Source organism: Cyclopterus lumpus, chromosome 7 (genome assembly GCF_009769545.1).
Source record: "Cyclopterus lumpus isolate fCycLum1 chromosome 7, fCycLum1.pri, whole genome shotgun sequence".
NCBI classification, from domain to species: domain Eukaryota; kingdom Metazoa; phylum Chordata; class Actinopteri; order Perciformes; family Cyclopteridae; genus Cyclopterus; species Cyclopterus lumpus.
Window position 1 is genome coordinate 8,798,342 of NC_046972.1, and position 20,844 is coordinate 8,819,185.

The following is a 20,844-nucleotide window of genomic DNA, read 5'->3' on the forward strand; positions in this document are numbered from 1 at the left end:
CAAGGGTCCCTACGGGGGTCTCAGGAAAATATAGAAATACTTTAATATCACTGTAATTTCTATTACAGTCTGTAATTTCAATTAAAGCTCAAATGGTACGTTTGTTGATGCGGTGATAGGATTACCTTGTTGCTCTCTGGTTTGACATCACCATGAAGTTACAGTAATACATCTTTTATATATATATATATATATATATATCAATGGAAATCTCATCAAAGTGGTCAAGGTTGTAAATGTGTTGTACTCACAGCCTCCACCACGCTGTTGGCACTGCCTCTCTTCTGCATAATGTGTGAGCAGCATTCTGCAGGAAGCTGTAGATGTGACGGAGAGCGGCTGAGGCTGGGAGGACCGTCCTGGCCGTCGGTGTACCAAGAACTCCTCTTCACTGCTCCGGGGAGGCTGCTGACGCTGCCGGGGCTGCGCCAGTCCACCTGGGTGTACACACACACACACACACACACTGAATTATTAGTGAACCAGTCTTTACCACTAACCGAAATGATCGGGTTCATCTTCACATGTCTCTGACCACGCAGGGAACCAGACCTGTATGAGCGGTGTGTAGCAGGGCGAGCAGCCGCGGCTGATGGGTGAGGCCGGAGGCGTGACCCAGGAGCGAAGCGACCCCGTCGGAGACAGACGGTGAATTCTGCTGGCGTCGAAACCGGCCACCGCCATGACCTGAGGTTCAATCCAATCGCACCCGACATGTTTGGGTTTGGGGAGAAAAAGACACAACGGGTCTCTTACAAGTGCTCTGCTTCCCTTTGTAACAACTGCGTTTTGTGACGATAAGGTTTATTCTTGTTGACAAACAGAAGGAAGAAAAAGGTGCGCGAGTGTACCTGTTGCTGCACCAGGTGTAGTGGAAGAGCTGTGCAGGATGGAGAGGGAGGGGTGTCATCCTGACTACTTCTTCTGCGAAGACACTCAAAGCTGAACGTCGGTCGGTTGGAACCTGAGAAAACAAACAAGAGCCAAACAAGTGATCACTCTCTGCACTTTAACGCTGGTTACATACAGGAACATAAATACAGGGACAAGTATTGCACAACAAAGTTGAACGAAACACAAGAAAAGCTCATTTCACGCACATTCATGAAAAGCATGTAATAACACATACTAATTTAATTGACCTTTTCCTTAAACGTATTCATTACAATGAACTGCATCTGAATGACGGTAAACACAACAATCTTTATAGATTTCGTTTGAATACCATATAATTTGTTGTACTTTCAACCTGATCGGCAGTTCTAAAAATACTGAACTACAGTTTGTTGGGCGTCACCTTGAGGTGAGGGTAGAAGCCACCTCCTGGGCGACCGCCTGCCAACTTGGCAGATCGGCTGTTGGTCATCGTCATAACAACCATCAGAATGGTGGTCACCCCTGGAAACCCCAAGGTCACAGTCACCCTCTTCATCATGGTGGTCCTTGTTTGACAACCTGTGAAACAAATAGATTGTTTTTGTTTTAGTGATGGAGCCAAAAGAATTGTGCCAAAAAATATTAGTTTATTACATAATTAATACAAATCTTTGCAGGGGGGATTTATTTGGAAACTGGAAGTAGCCGACTTCATTGTTATGTTGTTACTGGTGAGCATGCTGCCAGTGATGCACGATGAACCACGAGGACTCATTCTAGATCAATTCTCAGCCACAAGGAAATTCTTGTATAACGTCATGTCAGCACTATTCCATCATGTCAGCAGCATCCTATTGTGTGTGTATTGAAGTGTGGCAGTGGTGTTGTCAGTGTAGCACTCCCTCATTATGTGATACTTGCTGGAATGTTCTTCCCCTAAATTGATTTTAGCTGAATGTCACGATTCCCTGAGTTCATTGTAGGCTCATTAAGATCACCTGTTGAGTTTTTGAAAAAGGCTTAAGAGTTTTTTAAGACAAAGCGGAAGGAGAAATATTATCCAAACACGGAGTCAATCAAACGCTACGGATTAGATCCTGCAGGGCGAATGTGTGTTGTTGATGTCAGGTGTGCTCACATCTCCGACCCACACAATAACGCCAGAAATAAAAGTGATCACAATATATTAAGCAGCTGGAACAATGCTAAAGTGTCTTGCTGGTTTATAGATGTACATGTCAACCAATGTCGCCACTTATAGACTGGACAGCAATCCTAAAAACTGATTGTGAATGCGGTCCCGGGTCTTTAAGCCCTTCTGAGACTTCTTTGCTGTCTTAACTTTTCGGATTACGGTGATTTCTTTTCTTTTTTTTTGCGTTCTGAAACTAGCTGAAAATTAAAGATCACCATTCCACTAGGTTAACTGAATCAGGCCAGATCTTAGTACTATTTGTGCTTCACTAACTCATGCAGGGTTTATTTGGTTATTTAGTTTTAAACACGTTTCCTTATTATCAAAGAGGCATATTGTTTATTGTTTTAAAAGGCATTTTTTTCATTGTGAAGGCACTTGTGAGACTTGTTTTTTTTTCAAACGTAATATGTCTGTATTATGCGGTTGGGAACTGGTTCTCAGGCTTCTTCCTGATCAGTTACCATCACAGTACCTGTCCTTAGTGAGCATGATGTCGTCTTCGTGAAACTCCTCCCCGCTGAAGTACTCTCCCGACCCTCGCTCGTCATCGCTGTCTCCACCCCCCGGCTCCTCTCGGCGAATAGTGGAGTAAAGCCCACCGCCGCTTTCTGACCTTGCATCGCAACGACAAAGAGACACTTATTAGTGCACATTTGACAATTATACATATGCCGGAACGTTTTTCTTTATTTGTAGTTTGAGGTTTTATGCAGTGCATTGACACACTAATACTGTGAAAACAACTCTACTGAAACACCAGCAGTCCCCACAGAACTCATTCACAGACCGATGCTTTGAAACAAATTGTCTATCTTTGTTTGCAAGTAAGAAACTTTCACAGATAGTTTTTATGCCACCTGACCCAGCCCAAAAAATAAAGGATAATGAGAAACGACGGTAACATTGTGCACATACCTAATGTCAGCCTCATAGTAGCGTGTCCTGCTCCGAGGAGAGGAAGTGGGCAGGGAAGGAAAGTGAAGAGGTTGCATGCAATGACAAGAGGACAAAAATATAAGCGCTTTCAAAAGTAGATTTTTGTACAGGCTGGATATCATGTGAATGGTTTCAGGTTACATGAGAACATAATGTAATCTAAATATTAGTATATGCTATATACTAATAAGTTAGGTACAATTGTAGAGCCCAAATATCTAGATCAGAAAGGATAAGCACCTTTGAGCTGGGGGGGGGAGGGGAATCCAAACACAAGCTTATAATATACCTCAAAACAGACTGGGTAAGATTAGTTATGTCCGCCAGGGGATCATGCGATGGGTCAAGTGTGTGCTTCTGCGAGTCATATTATGGGTTGCCAGTTATGGCTGCATGCTCAACGACCTCTAGCTGGTGGACTCACACTAACACGCTTTTGCCTGTGTTGTACTATGTGTTTTTGTTTGTTAGTCAGGACATTATGCAACAAATCCTCTTCAGTTTGGGAGAAACATCATGGTTGGTCTTAAAATAAGTACGTACACTTTGGTTTAGGTAATAAAACGTTCACAACAACACTTTGTGTTTGTTGGAGCGATCCATCCCACCATAAGTCTTTCTTCTACTTCACCTAGCTCTGACTGTTGCACATACTGGATGCCACCTGAATGTCTTTTATTTACAAATGTTGTGGTGAGACTGGGTTAATGTTGAGCACATGGTCGTTGCATCTAGTGTCTGTTGTATAATTATTCTATGTACTTCAATAAACAATTGATTGAGCGGTTCTACTATGTACAAATGAAATGTGAATGTTGATAAGATGAAGTCCTGCAGGAGTTAGGGGAGGGGGCTATGAGGTGATACTTTTATACGAAAGCTATTTGTTGTGATCACGCATTCATCACTATTAGGGAATGTCTCAATTAAAGCACGACTCGCTGGAACCTTTGGGACAGGAAACGATACCCATGACACTTTTTATAGGTACATTTTGCCTTTGTGTATTTCTGCCATTCCTGTGTAACAGTGACCTGTTTGTTGAGAGACAATATTCCACATTGACGAACAGATCTGTGATGGAAACCTTTTGAAGTAGCGTGAAGGGAGCCAAGTATATGAGGTCACGCTAATCAAATGACCTTTGGCTTTGTGACACAGTATTGAGCCTGAGTATTGAGAACTTCTGTCTCCACTGCGCAGTGAATAAAACTGATCTGAACCGGCCACAAAATATGACCTTAAAGAAATGTGTCTCCAACACAGCTGTGTGGGAGGAGGTGTGTAAGTCTTTCATGTTCTAAAATAGATCTGAGACACTTCATTAATCGTATTGAATTGGCACCCAGACCCACTGAGCAGTGTATCGACATGGCTCGTCTCAAACTGCTCAATGAGTATATATCTCACTGAAATTTGATGTCAGTTCATGTAAAAAATGTGAGCATCAAAAAATGGATAATACATCTGTAACTATCACATGAGACACTCCAGGATTCTCCTTTGAAGGGGAGCTCTACCCTTTTATGGGGGAGTACTACTAGCCGTGTAAACAACAACGTGTGAATCCTTTTTTCACTGACCTCAGGGAGTGTGACTTCCAAAGCTTGTCGTGCACTCCTTTGCTGTAAGTGGACGCTGATGGTCCCTTTTTGGTGGAGGATGGACGCTCTCCCCTTAGCAAGCACTTCTGCTGCCTCCCGTTGGTCATGGGGGGAAGTGAGGGCACGTTGGCATTGTTGAGGTTGGCATTGGAGGGGATTGGCGATTGATGGCAAGTGGAAACGCAGTGAGGATAATGATACGAATGCGGGTTGTGACAATGATGGTTGTACTGGATGGGTGAGGAGTTCATCTCTACTTCCTCTCCTCTCTCGGCGTCGCTGGTTCTCCTGCCTGATTCGGTGGGTTCAGTTGAGGCACTGCAGGAGAAGGGCAGGACCTGTAGCGGCCGCTGGGTGACCGTGGTCGGGTGAAAGCAGCCTTGCTGATCAGCACTGACGTGGTTCCCAAAAAGGCCGCCGTTACGCTGCAGAGAGACAAGAGAAACCGATGAAGATTGAGACATTAAGTTTTTCATACTGAACATCAGAGCAAGTATTTAATGCAGTGCCCCTTGAAAAAATATATATTTGTGGTGAGCTAAGATCCATCTCATCTTATCAGAAGGTGTCCGGGTTCTTTTCTGTGTTGAATTTCACTCTTTTAGTTCTTATCCCTCCAAAAATATGATAAATAGGTATCAATAATTTAAAAAAATTTTGTGTTATATGTCAGTTGTAACAGCAACGGAAATATAAATAAAGGTCCGCACACTGTAGCTCCCTCTAATGCAATTCATTAGCACATCCTTAAGTGACGTGTTGAGCTAACGCTCTTCTTCAGATTTGTATGTTGTAAGCAGTCATCTGAGAGCCCATCTAATTGGCTTCCTGGGACGTCTAAATCTTAGAGTTTTGTAATTAAAAGTAAAAAAAAAGAGGAAAGACCTCACTTTGAAATGTGGAATAAAAAAAGAAAGAAAATTGGTATGTTTTTATTTGGCTTAATTTAGGAAATGTGTCTTTTTTTTAATAACCCAATAACAAAAAATGATCAATGTCTGAAGGGCATCTTAAAGGATGTTTACCCTGTAGATGTCCTCTTCTTCCTCTCCAATAGCATCTACTAGCCCCGCCTCTTGCAGGTCACATGATATGGCTCGACGGATCTCTGGTCCAATGTCATGCAGCGTGCGCAGGCCGGCCTGCAAAGAGATCAGCTATAAAAATCAAACCTGCCAGCTGCTGCGTTCCAGTTTTTTTCAGGTGCCAGCATGACCCTGTCAGACTTTTACATATCCATAACAGAGTAATTCATAAAAGCTGATAACATATAGTTTTAAAGGCAGACAGAGCAAATCTCTAATGTTCTTTTTTGACCTCTGCGGAGCATAAAAGTAAGAAAGGCACATGTACTTTTAAAGGGTCAGCCAAACGCATCGTCCCACTTACTGTAATATCCACCATGCAGATAGTTTTACTTGTCCCCCTTACTTTGGATGTTTCATTGTACTTCACTCACCTGCAGAGCCATGGTTGTGTTCAGCCTCTCCCACGAGCGCCTTCCTACAAGACCTTGCTCTTTGCGCCTCTTGAACTTCCTGAAGTAGTCCTGTATCAGGAAGGTGGCATAGAACTTCCCCACTGTTACCTCGTCATCTGAGTGAACAGACCAGACACACCAAAGCCTCCCAGATCAACACCAAAATACTGAAATACCGCAACACTGTTTGTATCCATTGACATAAAACATGTACAAAAACCCTTAATAGAGATCTTCCCCATCACTATCTCACCATCAGAGAAACAAGAAACACATCTAGGCAGTAAAGTCTTAAATGTATCCAAGTATTCCATAAACAGTGTTATATCAGAACAATGAAGCCACCTCCAATGCAGATGTATGACAAGATAATATGAGATAATACAATGAAAAAAAGAACGTATGTCACAATCAAAATCAAAGAATACTAATAATATGATATTAAACTCGCTGCAGGAGCATTATAATAACCGTCCAGTTGAGAAAACGCTATTTCAAGAGGATCACAACACACCAGCACACACACACATATTTCTTCAGAAGCTTTATAGTTTGTCTGTGCGTAACACTGTTTGTGTCTACAGAGCAAAACAATGTCAGATTCCCCTTCCTTTCCAACTTAAACAACCGGGTAGCTCGACATTATTCTTGGCACTGTTTTATTAAATATCATAACTGGTAATGAAGTAGGTGTTGGTGCTCTGGTGAATTTGTGAGAATAGTATCATTCTCACAAGCAAATGTGTGCAGCAGCTTTGAACCTGACAGCAGATATCATCTATGGCTGCGGCTGCCATCTACAGTATGACAACGTGCATGTGGTTATGAAACACAAATCCCACACATGCATACACGATTGCTCATGCAAGCCAATTAATGCACCAAAATCAGACTTTAGCTGGTGATGAGTTTGCAATACAGTATGTAAATCTAACCAGTTACCACCACACATACCAGCACTACATTCAACATCCGCCGCTTCAGATACGGACGAGCAGAGGTTTGACACCTCTAAACCCCGGACAACAATGGACTGTAGCAAGAAGCAAGCGCATGCAAAACGGCAGCCAAAAAGAAACAGCCGGGGTCATATCTATAGCTCGCCTCTCGAGGGCCAACACATTGAGCCTGGCAGGAAGCTGTGACTAAACACACTGTCTGCCATGCAGGAAGGCTAATCAAGCGTGGGTCTGATTCACTCAGATAAGGTTGCTGAAGCAGAATGGGGAGAAAGACTACAAAAGAATAAAGCTGAACTCTGGTGCGTAGGAAATGTGGGCGTTTCTTTTTTTCTTTTTCATCGTCGTCACCTTTCCTCGACCCTCTAGAGCCTTGACAGGAATCGAGTAAAGGTGACACATGTCTGTTTGGACGGATGCTTTAAGATGGAAGCAGCATTCATTCTGATTTGATGATCCATCGTAAAGCAGATGACACATTTCTCTACGTCACCCGAGAGAGAAACTGTGAAAGGCTCTGTTCAGAAAGGGAAACCTACGAATAAAAAGCATATTCAAGGTTCTCTGGAGCTCTTATCCAGAAGTTCAGATGTGCATGAACGTGTGGGGCGATTATTTATCAGATGAATCCTGATATCTGTGATCTGCACCGTTTTTACATATTTTCTCTTCAGAGAGAAGAGTCGATCCAAGTGATTTTTATCAATGTGTTTTAACGAGGTGGTGAGATGTAACCTGTCTATCAACCCTGTTGTGGGAGCATCAATGTACCCCTTGTGCCCACATGCAGGTGGCAGCTGCTTCTCTTTCTGGGCAGAGCCTGATGACGCTTTTTTAAGGAAGAGGTATCAGTAGTTTCATGCCACCAGACTAAAACAGAACTGCCCCAGAAAGTTAGGATGGCAGAAAGAGAAGAGAAGAAGGCCAGCGACTGACAGAGCAGAGGAAGCTGTGGAGGAGACGGGCTTGGCAGAAAAGGCGAAGCAGAGAGGAGAAGAGGGGTACAAACGAGCACACACAGAGACATGCAGCTGAATCAAGCATGAAAGCTAAAGCATTGTACGCAAAGTAAGAACCACATGAACGCAAGTAGAGGAACCTGCATGCTGGACTCAGGTGTGCCTTCCATCAGCACTCGACTTCCAAGAATTCATTGGTTTTCCACACACGACCATAGAGTTAAAGGTGAAAACCTCCAGCTCGGCAGAGGCTGTCTAATAAAGACGCTGGATGGCTTTCTGTTTTAAATAAGACATAAAGTCGATTTCCACTTCAATTTATGAAGCAGTAAGCTGGATAGGATTGATTCAGCAAAAGAAGTTGGGGATTTGTTTCGGGGCATAATTGAAACTAACGCAACTTTTGTGTATTTATGGCATTTCTAACTAATGCTGATAAGGGCAATGGAATAAAGAGACTTATTTCAGCGTGGCTTTCATTTCGACACACATTGTGCTCGGCCGTTTGGAGCTGATGCATGCAAATAAAGTTGTTCATAAAGGAAGAGAAAGATTAATGATAAACAAAACTGCAGAGTTATGACAGAGACTGCAGTTGAACTGCGATAAGAGTTTCTCTGAAATGAGGCGGCAGTGCTGCACTATCTTGGTTTTGGTTCCTGGGCCTCCCTGCTTCAGAACAGCAACAACAGGATGCTGGTGTCTGATGGACTGACCCTCATCACCTGTTTCTCAGTGGCATGCGCCTCCCACAATCTTGCTTGTGTGTATTAAATATATTGTAACCACTATGTAGACTTTGAAAAAAGGTGGATTGTCAGCATGTTTGTTCCAAATTTGAAGAAATTTGTTGCTGAGAAATCACTTTCACGAGAATGAACAACTGAAAAACACAATTCCTCCAGTCACTTTAACAACTGAGAGCCCCCTTTCAAGCCGAGGGTGGACAGAATACTCTCCCTCCCCCTCCTAAAACCAGAATGATTCAGTTATCACAACATGTTTTTGAAATGAACTGTGTTTGTGGTGTGATTCTTTAGTTCTGCACAGTTTCCAGTGGTAAGAACAATAAGTCGTGAGGCAGAACATTCTGCACAATTAACATCATTCAGCAAAGAAAAAGTTAGTAAAAGTTTCCAGTGGTTTGTAAAAGTTAACAAAATAAGTAATGAGGCTGCACAGTCTGCACAATGAACATCATTCAGCAAAGGAAAAGTGTGTGATTAGCGCTGACTTCCTTTTTTAAATTCAAATGAAGGGAATAATATATGTGCATTCAAATGCATGTCCATTGCTTCACACCCTTCCTCCTTCTATTAATACTCTAATGTAGAATGGGTCGCTGTGGGACTTCCAGGACATTTACCTCACCTCACTACGTGTGAGGTTGCCATTATTTAATTCTCTGGAAAATACAAATGAGAAGCATAGTGTATTCAAATCAGCTGAAAGAAAGAAGAAGAGAGGGAGGCAGAGAGGTTTCTGGAAAGCAAATGACATCACTGTTAATGAATGGTGTTAAAAACCACGTGTGCATTTGTGTAGGTAATGACCACTGACCGCCTGCAGGGGGCACCACTTGGTCCAGCAGCTTCATGCTTGTCCTTTTCCAAATCTTCTTAATCACAGCTCTAAGCTCCTCATTGGCTTGCTCCAGATTACCTTGGAAATTACAGAAAAAGTGGAATGTTTAACCGAAGGGTCACTTTGGTCAAAAGCAACGAGTCGCCGATCAATACATTGTTGTATTAAGGAGTATCTGGCTGAAAGTATTAAGTATTATAATTCCATTTCTCTTTTTTCTCATACACACACACATCATTGATATTTAAAGTTACAACGAATGCACACAATTCCCTATATAAACTAGTTACAAGAGATTAAGATTTAAATGTTAGGAGCCCTGTGTAGATATGTAACACCTATAGCGCCCTCTTAAGGCGAAATGTGAACTGGAAGACACTCAGTGAAAAGGGAACTCCTACTAAAAGTCAAAGATGCTTAAAGTCATTAATGACATTAATTCAAAAGATATTGCACCAGTAAATAATTCAGAAGAGGGAAAAAGTGTAGAATAAAATATTTTCAATAAAAAAAAGATCTGTAGATAGAAATGTAATTGCAATGCTTATGCAAATCATAAATTACTTCGTACCATGTAATACTGCACGACTCTGGCCCATTTATTCCCTTGTACTACATCTTCTCACCTTATGATCGTATGACTCATCTATTTTATACTGTAAGTCCCTCTTTTTTACTGTACAGAATGACAATGCACAAAAAACCCACAGAAAGCTTGATAGTGTTGACTCACCCTCTGTCTTAATCTTGAGAGCAGTGCGGACCAGAGCAAACAAGGTGGCATTAAACATGACGGTCCCGTCACTGTTGAGGGGCATGTTCATGGCCACCAGACGCTGCAACAGAAGTACAGATTATGAAGGGTTTCATCAAAGGGGACAAACCTATGAATTGACATGTTAATGATGTAACAAAGATCTTCACGTATTTCTGTCTCTCTCGACATTCACCCCATTCATCTCTCTCTCTGTATCGGTGTTAGTGAGTCGTTGTGTTGTCGAAACCTACCTTACAGGCCACTCTGTGAGGGCAGAGCTTGCCAAAGCCCAGCGGGGGCTGGATCCTCCTCAGCAGAGTCACCACGTCGAGGTGCTTTATCCTGCCCCTGACAACAAGATGCGTTCAGATATAAGGCACGTTACCAATGAGCACAGTCTTCACTGCCACTCAGGTTCTGATAAGTAACGGATCACCATCCCATGTGTTCTGACGCACATATTCCTCAGCTGTAACGTACAGTAGAAAGGATAGGGGAACTTCTGGCTACTTACTTGGCTTCAGGGTCGTATTCAGACCAGATCCTTTTAAACTCATCCAGGTGATGCGGCCCAAGAATGGACCAATCACGGGTCAGATAGTCAAAGTTATCCATGATGACCGCAACAAACAGGTTGATGATCTGAAACCAGGACATGCCATTTTATTCTATTTGCAACGTTTTATTGTCTACAGGAATGTGCCTGCTGTCTGTGCCCAAACATTATTGCTACTGCACACAGTGAAATGATTACCAGGAAAGCACAGAGCATGTAGAAGGTGATGAAGTAGATAATGGCGAAGCCGCTGCCGCAAGTTCTCTCCTCTCCGGGGTTGTAGTCCGACTCCGGATCACACAGCTTCCCCGGCAGACAGGCCAGCATGATCTCCTGCCAGGCCTCACCTGTGGCACACCTAACACACAAAGCCAGAAACATTGACACAGGAGCAGAATCAGGGGGTTCCCCTTGTGCATTTTATGCATTCGTGATAACTTATTATAGCTGTTAATGAACAATTTAAGCTACACAAACACCTGAAGAGCATCAGCACAGCTTGAGGAAAGGTTTGAAAGTTGTTGTTGCGGTTGATTTGAGTTCCATCCACCATGGCTATTTTTCCAAACACCTAGAAAAAAAATGAAACATCAGCCAGCCTGTTCTTAAATTTGGACCAACATTCAAGACGAACTAGACGGGCACTCGGAGAGCGCAGACCTTCGCGAAGGCCATAAAGGCCGTATGTCGCAACATTAACATGTGTCCGACCTGAAGGGGTTCTAACTTGCTCCCGTGATACACCCGTCCACCGAGTTGCATGCAGGGTGTCAAACAGGTTATCGTACCTGCATCCCGATTACAGCATAGATGAAGAACAGCATGGCTATCAGGAGTGCAACGTAGGGAAGAGCCTGGGTGGGGAAAAAAGAGAAAAGAGTGAGACACTGGAATCTGCAGTATGTCATTTGAGACCACGGTTTCGCCAGCAGATTCACTTCTTATCTTCATTACATCTTGTACAACTAGCCCACTATGTCCTCTAATCTTAGTATGCTACACAGTTTCTTCAGACCTACATCAGAAAAGCTTTTTTTTTTGTAAACTTCAACATTATAATTACATCTCAGAAAATGTTAGCCATGAATTGTGGTTATACTGGTTAAAAGCGGACTACCCGGCAACCAGTTTGAGAAAGTTAGAGGCTAAAACCTAACTTGTGATAACACGTGTAATCTCTCATCTCATTGGTCCATGACATTGCAGATTCAAGAGGGATGTTGCGGTCTTACCTGGAAAGACTTGATGAAGGTCCAAAGCAGAGTCCTGATGCCCTCCCCCCTACTCAGAAGTTTGACCAATCGCATCACTCTGAACAGGCGGAAGAAGGTGATGGAGATGCGAGCGCTGTCCTCCGTGTTCTGGGGTGTGGAGGACGTAGAGAGTGATCAGGGGAGGAGGGAGTAGCATCCAAACACAGCTCTGTGCCACTCATTCATTCATTCATTCACGCAGTCAGTCATGCATTTGTTCAAACCTCACGTGTGAGTCACATGAGCTTACAAGCAACCTTAAAGTAGATTGTCATTTGTGATCTTTCTGCCATGGCAACAACAAATGTGCATGCCATGACCAACAGACCCGGAGGACTTACACACAGGACATTTAACTCTGGAGGACTGATTCAAAACAGGTGACAGACAATCTGCAGACCAAAAGACAAACAGACCAAAAGACGAACTGTTTCAGTTGATGCAAACATCGAAATGGATTTTTTTATTACCATGTTGAAATACAATAACGTGAGATGTTTTGACGAAAAATGTAATCTGATAGCAAACACTTGGGCGAGCTCTGTTGAAATGAAGAAACGAGACAAAAGACCGTACAGTGTTATCTGTCCCGTCAGTGGCATGCCATGCACTCAGGTGGATCCAAGTCGACAGAAAACAAAAAAAGTCACTTTAACCATGAAACTGGAGCCAAAATGCAACAAACCAGGTGGATTCAAAACAAGACTTTGACAAACATCGAGAATTCGATCACAAACCACCACACGATTGAATACGTCCAATGTGTCCATCAGTAAGTGAGCGACAGAGTGACAACAAAAAGATCTTTGATGCTGAGTGAGCACAGAAGGGCGAGGGGCTTCATAGTGTTCTTACCCCTGGCTCCACTATCACCTTGACGACAGGAATGGCTGCTGACTTGAAACCAAAAGCCTCAGGTTAATCCGAGATGCACAAACCAGCCGTGCACCACATGTTCACGAGTCATTGTTAGCTTTTGATTGATTCACCATGCAATTAAAAAAAACGCTTGTATGCACCTTCACTTGTAAACAACAACACGGCATTACAGTTCATAGCACGAACAAGAGCATCATCATTGTAAAGCCTGTCATGCAAAAGCTTGACCACATGTTATCCACAGTAACACCAGACATGAGATGTATTTAGGGCTGAAAGACAATGGCTTCTGGACCAAAATACTAGTTTAACTGTTGACATTGAGAATAAGGAGAAAGCACTGAAACGCCTCCCTGAAGGAAACTGCTGACATTGGGTTTTTCTCTCTCCCAAATTACATGTTACATTTCACTTGTGATTTTATAATTCATGCCGGATGTAATAACATATTTTCAGTATTTTTGAATGATATGATCTTTCAATATTAAGACTAATTTAAATGAACTGTTGCCCTAAGTTAATGTTGACATCCCAAATCAAAAGAAGATGTATTTTTTCTTTAAGGCCCAACTAAACCGACATCATCGAACTAGCGGCGGCTCATGTCGCTTGTGTCTTGGCCAACAAGTTGCACTTGAACACACTACGGCCCACTAGCATGTATGTGTGAGTGGGAATTACTCTCCATACCATCAGGTGGCGCTAGTCTGTCATTCAAAAGGGAAAAACAAAAGAACTACAGAGCAGTGTTTGCCTAGCATTTCTCAGTCTCTTCACTATCTTCATTTATGATGGCCATGTTGTTGTGAAAATATTGAATGCGTTAATGATCCGAAAAATAAGAAGAGCCGTCTGTGTGTGTCCTCTCATTAATCGTACACCTGCTTCCCTCACCCTCGTCTCTCTTGTTGTGCACCGATTCGCTTAAGATGAACAGCCAATCAGATTAATCTTTCTCACAAATGAGCTTCAACTGGCCTAAAAAAACAGCAGCAAGGGCCAACTGGTGCCAACGGTGCGGGACACCAGAGCCCCAGAGACTCACAGGCAACCTGACATTGGCCAACAGTCGATCGTCGGGGCCTTTTAGAGAACTTTCTCTTCCTTTCTATCCAAGATACCGGAACAACCTCCTCGAGCCCCACTCATCTGGTTTCAAAGCGGGCCCCTCCACTGATGAGGCCCTCTTTGCAGTGACAGGGCTGCACGCTGCCTTCGGACCTCGCCTACAAGACCTGTTTGCTGCGATTGAAACAGTAAAACACCAGCTCCTCCTCTCCACTTTACAGGATTTGGCATCTGAAGCTCTGTAATCTCTCTGTTTGTATCATTTGACCAAATAGGTCAGTCCTCCCAGGTGACATGGAAAGGATGTGTGTCTGAACCACGCAGCCTATCACCAGTGAACACTAGGGGGGTGACAAATCCGACAGCGAGGAACCTCCGAATGACCCTGATGTCATTCTCGGCATTAGCCCGTAACCATAACCCGTTGCCTCTGGATGCATTGCTGTCCCTTCACCCTGTGGTTGTTCATCTCAGTTAAGGCTCCTCTATAATCTGGCTCCACATCTGGAATGAGCTCCCCACTGAAGGCAGCACATCAGAGTCACTACCTAACAACCCTTGCACGTCATTTTTCATTTCTAGAAATAAGAATGGTTGTACTAGCACGGATATCAAGCTCAGAGTTTCTTTCAAGTTTCGAAATATATGGTGGCTGTGTGCAGGAAAATATATATATGAAGTAAAAGGATAAACTGAGATGATGACTGATGTTACCTTTTAAAAAATGTAAAACATAAATACGCTGGAATTTTCTGAGTTGCAGAACTATACATGCCGACATGCTCTCAGCAGATGTATACCTGTTTCTCTTCAGGCCTTCTGATTGCAGTTTATTTTACACCTTACATCATATGCTAGAGTTTTGTTAAATGATGTGTTCAGTGTGGTCTTAACCTCAAACATTCACTCAAAGCAAGACCGACCAGACAAACCAACATATTCACATGTACAGACAACAATACAGAGCGGCCTTGGAGGAGGAAACAGTCTGGTACAAAATTATCACATCAGATATTTTTTAAATGATAACTGAGCTGCATTCAAAAACAACAGTTCCCAATAAATTTAGAAGCTTTTTTTTTTTTTACCTGTTATTTGATCAATTAATTGAGCAAGTAATACAATTGTGAAACAATTTGTTTGTTTTATTGAAATATATTTTTTATCAATATAATAAAGAGAAAAATATTTAAATGCTGTCCACCTAATGTATGTATGTTCACAACCTGTAGTTTTTAAATTGAAATTATAGCACCATTAAATATCATGACAGACGTGAAAGTCTCCCTTCATCTTTTTTTCTTTACTTCTGTTTAGTTAAAAAATTATTGAAGGTGGATGGGGTTCTCATAATAAACTCGAATTACATTCGTTAAACAATGTCATTAGAATATTTAAGTATCATGAGACTGTGGTTTTATGACCGAGGATGGCATTGTGAAGAGCGGTAATTACGCATAAAAAAAAAAAGAGCATTGTGATCTTGAATGCAGCTCTGATGACAGGGCCAGGCCCTCTGGCTGGCAGCTCAGAGTAAGCAGTAAGACAGGCTGGTGTGTGTGATACGTGACTACTTACATTGATCTCAGTGATGGCAATGTCAACCACGCTACCCACAACAATTAAGGCATCAAACGTGTTCCATGCATCAGCAAAATAGTTCTGCAAGCACCAGCGACAAAGACACAGAAAAGAAGAAGAGAGAGACAAGAGAGCAAGAAAGAAAATGTACAACAATAAACAAGGATTATGAAAGATAGAGAACATCAAAAAGTTGTGATTAGATTTAAGTGTGAAATTGAAAGTCAAATCCTTCCTGCCACTGAGTCTGTGGGACTATTCATTTGTTTAATTTATCCAGATAATCATTTGAAAACTAAATCATTCTATGTGATTAATTTGACTCTCTGTCATTAATCTTCCATTTCAAATGTAATGTTCTACTCCCACTGATGCGGTGGCAGGCTTAAAGAAATGTCCACCATAGACTTAAAACTGAATTTAACCAGATCTCATTGGTACGGAGCAGGGCCTTCATCTAATTCATGTGTTGGCATTCATCCCGCAGGTAGTTGATTTTAGTAGTTGAATATATTTTCCAGCCAATCGGCATGTATTTTGTTCATGATGCTCAGCAACCATTAAGTCCACAACAGGTTCGACAGACTTGCTTCAAGAGCAGAAATTGGCTCAAGCCAACCTTTAAAAAACAACACAGAAATACAAACAGGAAGGAAAGGAGGAAAGGAGGAAAGGTGTGAAGGGCAGGAACAACAAAGCAGCAGCAGTGGGAGAGCGGAAGGAGGGAATGACAGAGTTGTACATACTAACGTCTTTCTACCTGGCTGAGTATGATGTCGACTACACTGCCAATCACGACCAGGGCATCGAAGACGTTCCAGGCGTCCCCGACATAGCCCTGATTATGGCAGCATGCACAGCCAGCAGGAGGAGAGGGGGAGGCAGGAGTGGAGGGCGATGCCGCAAAGGATAAGAGGTAGAGAAGTTACGGTGAGGAGTAATGGAAGGTGACGATAAGGAATAGATGGAAGTGGAGTCATAGCCGGTGGGCAAAGAGCCCAAGAGAAGAGTGTATGAGGGCGGGGTTACAAGGAAACGTGGAGGCCCTTCAGGTAAAAGGTCAAAAACATGAACCTTTTTATGGATAAAATATAAAAGGGAGATCTAAAAGGAAAAACTATAAGCAAGAGGATTTCAGGTGATGGTAGTTTTGCACTTATTTGTATACGAGGAGAGGAGAGGAGAGGAGAGGAGAGGAGAGGAGAGGAGAGGAGAGGAGAGGAGAGGAGAGGAGAGGAGAGGAGAGGAGAGGAGAGGAGAGGAGAGGAGACTTACTCTGGGTTTGAAGGCGATGAGCTTGAGGATCATCTCCACAGTGAATACCCCGGTGAAGACCATGTTGAGGATGTCCATGGCATAATTAAACAGATGAGACTGACCATGGTGCTGGAAAGAGACCGGCAGATAGACAAATATAAAACAATAACACATGTACTCTATTTAAAGTGTATCAGTATTCAGAAATTGCCACACACATTAGGTAGAGAGTCAATCTTCTGCAATACATTATTGGAAGAAAGGTCCTGATACCCATTGCTACAAACAAAATGATAGATTTTGACACAGTAGATGGTTTAATGAAGAAAGAAAACATATAGTGGTTCTATTTTGATGGCTGTTGAGGAAAATGAAAGAAACAATTGTATTCTGGTTCTAAGGAAAGGGAGTCAGATAACGTTAACTGCATGCAGCATTGCTGAAATTCAAACAAAAATCATCTTTTACGGTGCCAGACGCATGCATTAAACTGAATGGAGGGCACTCACCTGAATGGCCAGACACAAGGTGTTGAGGATGATCAGGACAAACATGACGTACTCAAAGCCTGTAGAGTTGACCACATACCAGAACTTGTACTGGTAAGGGTTTTTGGGGATGTAGCGCCGCAGAGGACGAGCTTTGAGAGCATATTCCACACACTGACGCTGTGGTGGCGGGCAAATAGAGAAACACATTCACCATCAAGAGAAGCATGTCTTCTCTGAAGGACACAGTAACTTTTACCACAATCTTTTCCTAAACCTAGCCAAGTTGTTTCATGTGAAGACAGAAGTTTATTTAGAGAATACTGTATGAACGTAAAGAGAGGAAATTAACACGTGTTGCTGTGCATTTTGGAGGAAAATGCAAAAAAAAATGTCAATAGCTTTTCATAGGGTTTCATGAGAACCGTAGCACGAGGATACATTGCAACGATCCACAATTCACAATTTGACATGAACAGATAAAATGTTCAATAAAAGCACCAACACCAAACAACATCCTGCACAAACACATAAACGTCAAAGGTGCCGCCCACCTGGTTCTTGTCCAGCTCGCAGTTCTTGTACTCCTTCTCCCCCTGCTCCTGAAAGGTGACGATAACGAAACCGACAAAGATGTTCATCATGAAGAAGGCGATGATGATGATGTAGATGATGAAGAAGATGGAGATCTCGATGCGGTAGTTGTAGATGGGACCCATGTTCTCTCTGTTCGAGTCGATGGCCTTGTAGAGCAGACTGCATGGACACACAAAAGAGATAGTTAACAGTAGTTATTCAGAACGATTCTGCTAGTTTCATTTTTTAAAAATATAATACATAATATCCTTAAGCATACAAAAGAGACAAATTAAAGACAAAAAGGCCTTGAAGGGTGGGTTGGCTTTATCACTTTACTTTTGGTTATTGAAAACAGTGGGAATGAAGAATTTCCACTCAGACAGAGATAAAGGTGAATAATTATCAAACACTAAATCTTGCCATTATTCTACATATTGGTAATCGAATCTCAGGGCCAAAGCAGTACTTACGTGGGCCACCCTTCGAATGTGGAGACAGTAAAAAGAGCCATCATGGCCATGAGGACGTTGTCAAAGTTGAAGTCGCTGTTGTACCAGATCCTCTCCTTCACCATGGGCATCGCCGTGTCCCCGTTGTTGTAGAGAATGTAGGTACCTCTGTGATAGAAAGATGAAATATCAACCACATGTAAGCACAAGCACATACACAGAGACTCTCATGCAGGCCAATGCCCAAAGCTGGAAGCTGATAGAGAAAATCAACGACTCACTTGCAGTCGTCTGGGCTGGACTTGGCGTCATCGGTGCAGCGATAAAATTTACCCTAAAACAACAGAGAAAGTCAGAACTGTTCTTTGCTTCCTTCTACTTGCGACTAACCGTGACCCCATTGCCCTCAATCTCTCTTCCCACTTGTCCCCGGTACCTTGAAGAGCTGCACTCCGATACAAGCGAACATGAACTGCAGCAGCGTGGTGACGATCATGATGTTGCCGATGGTCCTGATGGCCACGAACACACACTGGACCACATGCTGCAAAGGACACACACATTGTGAGAAGGGTATACAGTACCGGGAGGGGGGGGGGTGGGGGGGGGGGGGGGGGGGGGGGGGGGGGGGTAGCCCCATGTCCTTTATTTCCATTGTGTATTTCAAATGTAGAACATATTAAGTCTTGCTGATGTACATAACACCTCAGTGAAGAAGCAAACATCAGCGCTGCCTCAATGAAGGGGACCAATGAGTTTATGCTTGTTCTTGTACACTTTAAAAACTATAAGAAGATAAGGAGGAAAGACGGATGGACTTCATTTACAAGTAAAGGTAAGCCTATGCATACACTGCAGTCGGCTATATGGCCTGTTTATATTTGTATTGAATGAGGATGAATTGTGGAATTGAGATGGCAAATTAAAAGCACACGGAGGGTGCAGAGGAAATGCGCTCTTTCTCTGAGCAGCTATAAATTGGTGTAATCAAATATGTACCGTACCTATGTGTGTGTAAAGAATATGAAATATGAAAAACAAGCAGTAGTCAATGTGCCAAATGAATGGTGATTTAAGCTACTCTATTGGGTTCACATATTAGTAAATCTGACTCTTGAATCAGCCACGTCACTGTACAGTACTGTATCATAAGCAAAGGCGCATGCATTCACAATTATATAGACGCAGGCCTACAGATGCACACTGTGATGTGTTATTGTTCTTCTGACCTTCAGTCCCTTGGCTCTGTTGATGGCCCTGAGCGGACGGAGGACTCTCAGAACACGGAGAATCTTCACCACTGAGATAGCAGAGGACCTGAGGAAGACAGAAAAACACACACCAGTGGTGTCAGCTGAGCAACGTTAACGCCATGTTGGTCATAGAGGCACTGCTTTCAGCCACCAGCAGATGTATATGTCATGGCAAAACTACCACAACTGCTCAATGATACATTCAAAAACATAAAAAAGATTGAATGATACATACTGGATGCCAAAGGAGACCAGAGACACACCAACGACCAGCAGGTCTAAGAGGTTGAAGTAGTTTCTACAAAACGCCCCTTTATGAAGAAACGCTCCAAACGCTGTCATCTGGATAGAGGAGAGACACCAGTCACGACTAAAGAAGATCTGCCATCATTCAACACATTCAGGCAGCTTCAAATCAGGCTGAAATGGAATTTAAATGACTGTTAATACTATTTAAAATGATGTGTTACTATTTACAGTGTCAATTTTCAAAAGAACGTGTTGTGATTACCAAAATGTTTGAATGTTGCATTTTCTTCATTTCATATGGCCTTACATTCACATTTCAATCATGGGTGTACACAGTGTACAATGCAATTTCATCTGCAGTTTACCAGTTTATGGTCCTGCATTGAAAATGAGCTCTTATGTTAATTATGTTACGTAATTATGTTCCTCATGACCAGCACACACAAACAGATTAGTACTTGTGTGAGTGACAATAGCTTCAAGCAATATTTCTTATATGTTTGATTCGATATTTAAAAATGGTGCGACAAAAAAATTAATTGATATGGTAAGCCTGGATTCACACTCATGAACACTTATAAGCACTTCCAAACACTGTGGTCAGAAATGCATACATGTGCAGTACAACACACACACACACACACACACACACATAGACAGATCATATATGATGCAAAATGGTCACACGAGACACAGGGAACATTATTCGAAAGCTACTACACTCATTTCCGGTGCAGATTAAGAGAGGGACAAGGCCTTTAATCCTGTCCTGATCGAATTTAAGGCTTAAGCCATAATACATGAGATTCACCTGGTACAGACATGCAGTGAGCGAAAAGGTGAGGCAGAGGAGTTCATTCCAACAGCAAAAATCAAAAA

The 20,844-nt window shown here is 42.5% G+C and overlaps 1 protein-coding gene across 1 annotated transcript in view; it reads right to left on the bottom strand.

Annotated features, from left to right (window-relative positions):
- Nucleotides 1–20,844, bottom strand: part of cacna1db (calcium channel, voltage-dependent, L type, alpha 1D subunit, b) — a 63,768-nt gene that overhangs the window by 1,352 nt on the left and 41,572 nt on the right. The window contains exons 21-46 of the mRNA XM_034536671.1: nt 19,952–20,058; nt 19,693–19,780; nt 18,900–19,007; nt 18,745–18,797; nt 18,485–18,631; nt 17,990–18,191; nt 17,457–17,615; nt 16,966–17,076; nt 16,451–16,528; nt 12,142–12,270; nt 11,698–11,763; nt 11,389–11,480; nt 11,108–11,267; nt 10,868–10,995; nt 10,605–10,701; nt 10,330–10,432; nt 9,573–9,674; nt 6,074–6,210; nt 5,640–5,756; nt 4,594–5,039; nt 2,990–3,016; nt 2,547–2,687; nt 1,298–1,455; nt 852–964; nt 553–687; nt 252–437 (exon numbers count right to left, since the gene is read on the bottom strand). Of these exons, the coding sequence (XP_034392562.1) occupies nt 252–437; nt 553–687; nt 852–964; nt 1,298–1,455; nt 2,547–2,687; nt 2,990–3,016; nt 4,594–5,039; nt 5,640–5,756; nt 6,074–6,210; nt 9,573–9,674; nt 10,330–10,432; nt 10,605–10,701; nt 10,868–10,995; nt 11,108–11,267; nt 11,389–11,480; nt 11,698–11,763; nt 12,142–12,270; nt 16,451–16,528; nt 16,966–17,076; nt 17,457–17,615; nt 17,990–18,191; nt 18,485–18,631; nt 18,745–18,797; nt 18,900–19,007; nt 19,693–19,780; nt 19,952–20,058 (3,390 nt within the window). The remainder of the gene's footprint in view (nt 1–251; nt 438–552; nt 688–851; nt 965–1,297; nt 1,456–2,546; nt 2,688–2,989; nt 3,017–4,593; nt 5,040–5,639; nt 5,757–6,073; nt 6,211–9,572; nt 9,675–10,329; nt 10,433–10,604; nt 10,702–10,867; nt 10,996–11,107; nt 11,268–11,388; nt 11,481–11,697; nt 11,764–12,141; nt 12,271–16,450; nt 16,529–16,965; nt 17,077–17,456; nt 17,616–17,989; nt 18,192–18,484; nt 18,632–18,744; nt 18,798–18,899; nt 19,008–19,692; nt 19,781–19,951; nt 20,059–20,844) is intronic.